Raw genomic sequence first — 8,830 nt, forward strand, 5'->3', positions numbered from 1 at the left:
GAAGAAAAACAGAAAACGCGTTTCTTTTTCGTTTCCGAGAAGCACGGCCGTGACTCTCGCGAAAGCACACGCCTCTAGCGGAAGCAAAACCGTGACTCGCGAAAGAAAAAAAACAGAAAACATGTTTTTTTTTGTTTTCGAGAGGCACGGCTGTGACTCTCGCGAAAGCAAAACCGTGCCTCTCGCGAAAGCAAAACCGTGACTCTCATGAAAGGAAAAAAACGCGTTTTTTCACGCAAAATATTTTTTAAAAAAAAAATATTGATTGAAAATCTAGGGAAGACCCGTGGAAAACCAAAACGTTAAAAAAACCAGAAAACCCGTTTAAAAAGCCGAATACGCGTGCCGAAAAATAAAAAAATAAAATCCGGAGGGAGCGCCCAGAACGCGACACGTGGCGAATGGCTGAGAGCGCGTCAAGTGACGCTGATCGTTGCGAGGCTCCCGAAGGGGCGCTCGTTAACGAGTTGCTCTTTGTGTCATTGTTGCCGAGCTATTGGGCCAGGTTAGGCAGGGGGGAAACATGGGCCGGCCTGCTGCTGTGGTTGCTAGGTTGCGCCCACTGGCGCGGTTTAATAAATTACACTCAATGGGCTGACCCAGCAGGCAGTTTAATTAGGATAAGAGTTTTATTTATAAAGTGGCTGTAATAAACGCATACTAAATATACGGGGCATCAGACGAGATCTGAATTGGATGAGATTTTAGGTGAAGCCGGCCACACAGAAATATATTTTTTTTGCAAAAAACTTTCAATTTATTCATTTTCAATCGGGAGCGGCTACAGATCAATCGACTGACCCAGAAAAGTGGTCAGTCGATTGGTACAAAATGATGCAAAAGGAAACAGATGAAAACTGACTGAACCAGAATTAAGGTCAGTCGAAACGAGCCCAACAGGCAAACAACCAAACATACTGAAGAAAATTACGTTATCTGTTTCTGCCTTTTTTAAGCCCAAACGCAAAACCGGCCTGGACCCGCTAAGCAACCCACTCCACTCAAAACATAGCGATCCACCTAACGCTGAGATCACTAGGTCTTCTTCCATCCTCTTTCTTCCCCGACCTCTACCTCCCAGCCACGGACGGTGATGGTGACCTCAGTTTTTGCTGCATTCGTGTCACCTCTCTGTAGATCTTGTCCTAAAATTTCCTCCTTAGAAACAGATTCTTCTCCGATCGCCCTTATTTCTACAACACCAGAACAATAAAAATGGATGAGTGTTCATCGCATTCCCAAATCGCATATCTGTCTAAAGGAAAAGCAAAAAAGGAGAAAGAAGAAACCTGGAGAACAAGCTGCTTCTGGTAATTGCAAGGTAAATGATAATCTGACCACACACCCCCTTTTCCTTTAATTATTGGGTCCATATCCTGCTGTATCTCATGTGTTGGCCTGACAATATCATGAAACCACAACAGTAAGTTCACTGAAATAATCAGATGCATTATCATGTTTCATGAAGAAAGAACTTACTGGAATGTACTTGAAAAACAAACTGAATTTGCAAGGACATAAAGGAAAATTTGCACAGCTACATATAAAGCAACATTACATTTTGACCTAGGAACTAGAAGCAGTTTGAACTACAGTTTATGCAGAACACCTCCCAGATATCCGAAAGTACACAATTAGAATCATATTAAACTTGATGACACCCTGGCCTAGAACTTACTGGGACCAGATAGATTTATTTGTACAAAAGCAAATTCAAGCTAAAGGAATTACAGAATATATGAATCAATTCACAATTATAATTATACTAGCATGCATTCATCAATATCAGCTATATATAATTCTAGTTCCTAAAAAGCTAAATCCTAAAATTCAAATACTGCAATTAAAAAGTTGCACATTCATGATAGTAAACTTGCATGCATTACACAGCTGGAAGATTTATGGTAGCATTGGTCATAATATATTTACAATGATATGAACAAAAGAAATCAACATATATGAAAATGCACAATACCTCACTGCATTCACAACAATAAAAATTACTAGAATGAATTGATGAATAACAACTGTAAAAATAGTACAGAAAATTATGTTTCACAAATTCAAATAACTACAATAAAAAATTGCATCTTCAACATACTGAACTTGCATATTACAATAGCAAGATTCATTTTAGGATTGATAAGTGCAAACCAAATCAAACTACATGTAATATAGAATACCCAACTGTATTCACAACCAAAACTATACTTGAATGAAATTGATCAATAACAACTGGATAAAAAGTACAGGAAATACCTAATTCAATTGAACTTCACAATACCTCACTGTACAATTAAAAATTTGCATGAACATCAAACTAAACTTGCACGCATTTTACAACAGCAAGATAGATAGATAGATATCTAGAAAAGGATTTCAACCTACATGAATTACAGAGTACCTAACTCAATTCACAAATGAAACTATAATAGCTTGGATTCACCAATATAAAACTGAAACCAAGATCCTAAAACCCAAGTTCTATATTTCAAAGACCGCAATTAAAAAATTACATGTTCATCATACTAAACTTGCACAGAATTCACAAAAGCAAAAGATTCAAATTAGCCTTGAAGTTAAATATAGGTACATTGATAAGAACTGTAAAAAAGACTACAAATAAAAAATTGTATCTACATCATACTAAACTTGCACACAATTTACAAATAGCATCTTTCATCTAAGCGAATGAAATCAAACTACATGAAATGCATAGTACAACACAGTAATGACAACCATAACTAATCTTGAATGAATTGATCAATAGTGAATTTTAAAAAATAGTACAGCTATAACTACAGCAAACACATAATTCAAAAATTCAAACAAATAACATAAAAAATTTGCATGTTCATGATACTAAGCTTGCACACATTTTACAACAGCAACATAACTATTTAATAGAGAACAAAGATAAATATGTGCAAAGTATTTCAACCTACGCAAAATTTCAACTGTACTAACATGCAATCATCAATATCAACTGGAACCTAGTTCATAAAACCTAATTCGTACAATTCAAAGACTGTTATTAAAAAGTTGCATGTTCATGATACTAAACTTGTGCACAGTTCACAATAGCAACTTTCATATAAACCTTCATGATATATACAAAAAAAATCAAAGATTAAAATGCAGACTACCTCACTGTATGAGACATGAAAACATGCACATAGCGATACTTGCATGAGTTGATCATAGCACACAGGGACAACATGAAAAGGTACATAGGTTTCATATCAGCAATCAAGGAAAGCAATACCTAAGTAAACACATACACACATACTGATAAATAAAAAGAAGAGATAAATACAAGAAAATATAAAGACAACTCACCATCATTCTGAAGCAATCCTCGTCAACGACAACATCGAAAACTTCAGGGACTTCATCCGCTCGCAGAAATGGTACGCAAGGAGCACCTGGGCAACGACAAACAGGGCAAACCATGCCTACACAATAAAAAAGAAACACATGGTAAATAAAAAGGATTTTTTTATGTAATTACCCAACGGGGCATAAAACAAGTTGAGCAACCTACATTAACTATAAAAATATAAAAGCTTACAATCTAATTATATCTCAAAGAAATGAATTCCTAATCTAGATGGGTAACTTAGAAGAAGATAAATTACATAAAGAACCTCCATAATCTTGACTAAATCTGAACAAATTGCATCTCTATGTAACTAAACTTGCACAAATACCCCAAAAAAGCAAAAGTGTATCAACACCATGGACATATACCAAAAATTCAATACACCTAAAAACATCAACTGGACTCAATAGTGAACAGGCACACACTTAATATAACATAAAACATAAAAAACTGACTATCAAACATAAAACAGGCATAAAGTAAGTAGAATCAAACCTAAAAGGTTTATTAGAAAGCAGATGACCTAGAATCTGCATCAGAATAACAATATGCACAAAATTGATTTAATCTTTAGAGACATACAAGACTCACTGAATCAACCTGTTCAAACCCTAAAACCAAACAGTAAAAAAAATCACTGCATATCAAACACAAAAGAACAAGAAAATCCTACCCAAAACCAATATTGAAGCAAATCTGTACGCTACTAAACCCAATAGAATCAATTGCTAGAACCAAAAACAAAACCCTCAAACACAAATCTCACCGCTGCAACAGATAACACACACGAGTTGAATTAAAATATGAACATCAAAGCCTAAGTAAAGCATAAAAAACAAAAAAACTAACAGGACTCCTCTAACTAGTACAAGAAACAATACAATAATAAGATTCAATAAGGAAGAATACCTGAAAAAGAGGAGATGGAGCAACGGCAATCCGTCAGCAACGAAACTCCCCCGATTGGTAAATCCTGCAAACACCATAGTGAACCATAGAGAAGCACCTTAGTAAGCACATACAAGAGAAAATGAGCAGATCTAGCAGAAACAAAAATCAAAAGAAGAAGTATTCGCAGAGGGAGCAGATCTAGCAGAAACAAAAATCATAAGAAGAAGTATTCGCAGAGGGAGCAGATCTAGCAAGAAACTCCACGAACCCTAAGCTTGGGGAAGAAGAGGAGAAGACAGAGACCTAGAGAGACTGAGGCGGAGAGGGGGAGGGGGAAGTGACTGACAGATACCAAGGAGGAAGGGGATAAGACGAGAAGAACAGCGACGGTCTGCGTTCCATCAAAACGGGCCGACTGCTTAATGGGCGCGCATAGAACGGGCGCCCCGTGAGGAGCACGAGCCCAGCAGAAATCGATTTGACTGACCCAAGGTTAGTCGATACTACTTGGCCCAAATCTAAAACGGGAATAAACTGAAACAACACGCATCTTATAGCACCATCCAACGGACAGGAAAACGACTGACGCAAAAGTGAAAACTCAGCTGACTGAAAAGTAGCTAAATTGTTTTCAATCATGTCATTACAGCGAACATCAAAAATAATAAAAATTATGTTTAGATTTATAGACCACCTATCACCTAGGGATGATTACAAGCGTTGAAGCAAGCCGAAAGCGCGTCGCCATCATCGCCCCTCTCTCACTGGAGTCGGGCACAACTTGTTGTAATAAACAGTCGGGTAGTCGTCATGCTAAGGCCACATAGGACCAACACACCAGAACAACAACCCTCGCCGTTGAAGAGAAGCTTAGATCAAAAGGATCTAACATGAAGACACATGAACAAAGATGAACAAAGACCAGATCCGAGCAGATCGACCAAAGACAGCCACCGACTGAAAATTCCGTGAGGTCTGGCAGAGACATGCCTCCACACGCCCTCCGATGATAGACACACCACCGGGATTGGGGTTAGGCGGGGAGAACCTTATTCCATCTTCAAGAAGCCACCACCTTTTCGTCTTCCTGAGCACGACACAAACCCTAACAAAACTTGAAGAAACGCCTAAAAATGGAGCCCTCACACCAGCAAGAGTCGGGATCCACCGCACACCTGTGGCCCGAAAGCCACAGGAGACGTGGCAGATCAGCGGTGTCGTCGTCGGGAGGCAAAAACTCTAACCGCTTTTCCTTGGAGGAGGGACAAAAGGAGGGGAACGCTCGCTGAAAGACCCACACAGAAATATCAACCCATCTGGAGAAGGTTTATATTTTTTGGCAATTAAAGTGCAGCAATAAAAGAATTGTGGTACGAACTAGGGGTAGATGCTAGGGTTGTGCTAAAATATTTGAATAATTTGTGGGCTCACAAATATATGAAAATTTCACGTGCATAGTTTGAGATTCTATCTCCGTGTTCAAGATCAATAAGCAACATGGTGTCATAAAAACCTAATAAAAAAATTGGTAAAATAAATTAGTTTTGGGTGTTTGACATTTTTGTCATGCATTTGAGAATATTGCATAGTGGTGTGATGGTATGATGACATTATTTTTTGTGCGGAAGAAAGGGCTGTTACATCGACAATTCATAGGCGTGGACGGGCTCGCCTGCTCACTGAATTGTGAGGCGTTGCTTCACTTCGGGATGCTGGACGCATCAGTTTTTCAGGGCGTGTACGGCGGTTTATATTTAATGCGTACTGTGGACGGAAGAGACGGTATGTGGCGAAGGCCGTCGCAGAGCTAGTGACGGCGTTTTGGTTCTGTGTTTGGCTCGCATGGTCGTTGGTGCTGATCACATCTAGATCTGCGAAACAAAAGCATGTACTAGCATGGCACACAAGTGGCAGAATCTTCCAAATGACTTGCTAGACCGGGGAAAGTATCTAATGCTTCCAGACTTGGGGTGCTTCCGGTGCTTTAAATGTCCGAAAAACATTTTTAAAATGTTTAAAAAATTCTGAAAAAAATGCAGCACATTGACGGAACATCGATGTCTCTTGTCACAAAATTTCAAATCAAAATTCAAAACATTGCTCGAGATACAAAAATGACAAATTTTTGTACATAACATAAGTTGGGCTTTAGTTTTGGCCCATTATCATATTGATGTCAAATTTGTCATTTTTGTATCTCAAGCAATGTTTCTAATTTTGATTTGAAACTTTGTGACAAGAAACATCGATGTTCTGTCAATGTGCTGCATTTTTTTCAGAATTTTTTGAACATTTTAAAAAATGTTTTTCACATCGGAGCACCGGGAGCACCCTAGGCCTGGGAGCACTAGATACTTTCCCTGCTAGACCGGACCTATGTTATGTATGAAGACCAACATGGAATAATGTTTTTCCCAAACCTCTTTGCTTTTTCTGAAAATAAATTAAAAAACCTTGATCCTTACAAGGCGTTGTTTTCTACAAAATCCGTATATGCCTGGCTAGACGTGAATCAAATTTGTTTTTCGCAACATGATTGTGGGGGCGGCAACTAGAATGAGTTCAACTTTTAAATAAACTATGAACATGAGCCATGACGAAATGACCAATTTTAATGTTTGATGAACTAAGAGCATCTACAGGGGGCGGTCACCAAATCCAGCCCCTCAATTCCTGTCATCCACATCTCTCATATCTGGTATCGGAGGTGGACGTTTGATCTATGGAGACATCTACACCGCATTTGTTTTTTTAGTAATTCAACAAAAAAAAAACAAAAAATCTGAAAATATTTTCGAAATAAACTTGACCTTCCATTGTACTCGTAAGAAAAATTTCACAAAAAGAAAATCCCCTTTGACTTGTTTTAAAAAATACAATTTTTTTTATCAAAATAGTGTGAATAGTGACCTATGATAGCAAATAATCTTGTCCTTTTCGCAGTCGATGTTGGTTTTTTTTCTGTGAAAATTTATATACTAGTGAAAAAGTAAGTCAAATTTATTCTAAAAATAGTTCTTACCTATTTTGACTTCTTGTTTAATTATTAAAAAATAATCCTCATATATGGTGTATCTACAACCAAAAACCAAAATATATTTCCGATCTGGTACCCTATATCCATGCTAAAACATGCAACACGAATAAAAGTACGTCAATCATCAAAGGGACATAGAAATGCACACTCCAACCACCGAAAATCACCAACGGGTCTCCAAATGGTCACCAAAGTTCACATATCCACATAGACGATGGCCAATTTTAAACTATATTACTTGAAACGAGAAATTAAAGACCGAGACGCACCAGTTCCTCACCGGCTCTTTGCCCTTCCGGTCACGGTGCTGCTCTGGCTGTCGATGTATGCATCAGTCGCCGAACGGTCATTGTCGTTGGAGCTTGATCCGTCTTCGTTGTTGTCCGACAGGTCCATGTGCACCCCGACTAGCCTCTGGAGCAAGCGCTCCTGCTCCTCAGGATGCCTCCTCGGCTTCGCTGGTAGTCTTTTGCCGGAGCTGCCGCACATCTGACTCGGTCATTATCAAGGAGCGGCCGAGGACAGACGCAATGAGCGCGTCCTCGGGACCAATCGGCGCGCGCGATAACCCGGCGCCTCGCCAACGTGTCGCTCGCCACCAACCTCTTCCTCATGTGTTGCCGCTCACGCAGTGTGATCCGCGCCTTCAACTCGGGTGTCCTCGACCGACCCGACACCGGCAAGGGCATGTTTGTTTTGTATGTAAACACTAGAAATTCTTTTTTTGCGAGAAAAACACTAGAAATTCAGACTAAGACATATGGAAGATTGGAAAATTCAGGGGGCTACTAACAGAAAAAAAAACTCTACAAGTACAATTCATAAAAAAGGCAAACGAATAAAATTAATGCATGAATTATATATGTAAAATATTAAAAAAACAGAAAAATTCACCCATGGGTATTGTCAGCTTTCTGCAAGTCATATTTGACATGTGCGTACTTTTTTCTAAGCCGGCCCTGAAGGATCTCGATTTATTAAAAAATGAGATATTTGCCTGGTTAATTAACAAAAAGTCGAGCAAAAACCGCCACAACACGCCCGCGAAAACAGGGCACATTTGGCCGACCTAGCAACCCACACAAGAACGCACACACGTTGTAAGGAAACATCGTCGTAGAGGTTGCCATCATCATCACTCCTTCACGACCTAACGTAGCCCTCACCCTAGACAGGCGCCAGCCATACCCACCATCGACCCCACATATATCCCCTTCGACGAACCCTAGACCTCAGTCTGTCCAGTCCACTCCAATTTCTCCGTCCACTCCTCTTCCCAATCTGATCCACGACGGATTACCGCAGTAGTGCCGGCTTCGGCGGCGATGAGAGTGGCATCGATGTCTTCGCTCTTCACATTGCATTGCGCCGCTCCCGGCTAGATCAGGGCGACAGCAGCTCGCGAAGCGACGTGTTGCCCCCCTCGCACGACGTTGCAATGCGAGAGACGTTGCCAGGCCCTCCCGTCCGGCGCGCAACACCAGCATGCCCGCACCGCTCCAATATAGGTACGCCCCCCC

At 39.9% G+C, this 8,830-nt stretch overlaps 1 protein-coding gene across 1 annotated transcript; it reads right to left on the reverse strand.

Moving 5' to 3' along the window:
- Nucleotides 1-1,289: 1,289 nt before the first annotated feature.
- LOC119350864 lies at nt 1,290-7,799 on the reverse strand. Its single transcript, XM_037618495.1, has 5 exons — nt 7,602-7,799; nt 4,542-4,664; nt 4,292-4,355; nt 3,340-3,455; nt 1,290-1,398 (listed from the first exon to the last, which is right to left on the reverse strand). The coding sequence occupies exons 1-5, from the start codon at nt 7,797-7,799 to the stop codon at nt 1,387-1,389; spliced, it is 513 nt and encodes a 170-aa protein (XP_037474392.1). The 3' UTR covers nt 1,290-1,386.
- Between the last annotated feature and the right edge of the window lie 1,031 nt (nt 7,800-8,830).

This window comes from Triticum dicoccoides, chromosome 1A, assembly GCF_002162155.2.
Source record: "Triticum dicoccoides isolate Atlit2015 ecotype Zavitan chromosome 1A, WEW_v2.0, whole genome shotgun sequence".
NCBI classification, from domain to species: Eukaryota; Viridiplantae; Streptophyta; class Magnoliopsida; order Poales; family Poaceae; genus Triticum; species Triticum dicoccoides.

Excerpts from the sequence above, each read along its gene's own strand:
- LOC119350864 (XM_037618495.1), bottom strand. The coding sequence starts at position 7,799 with ATGTGCGGCAGCTCCGGCAAAAGACTACCAGCGAAGCCGAGGAGGCAT. Across the intron at positions 4,356-4,541 it reads TCTTCTTCCCCAAGCTTAGG|GATTTACCAATCGGGGGAGT; the intron begins GTTCGTGGAGTT and ends TGGTGTTTGCAG. Across the intron at positions 3,456-4,291 it reads CTCCATCTCCTCTTTTTCAG|GCATGGTTTGCCCTGTTTGT; the intron begins GTATTCTTCCTT and ends TTTATTGTGTAG.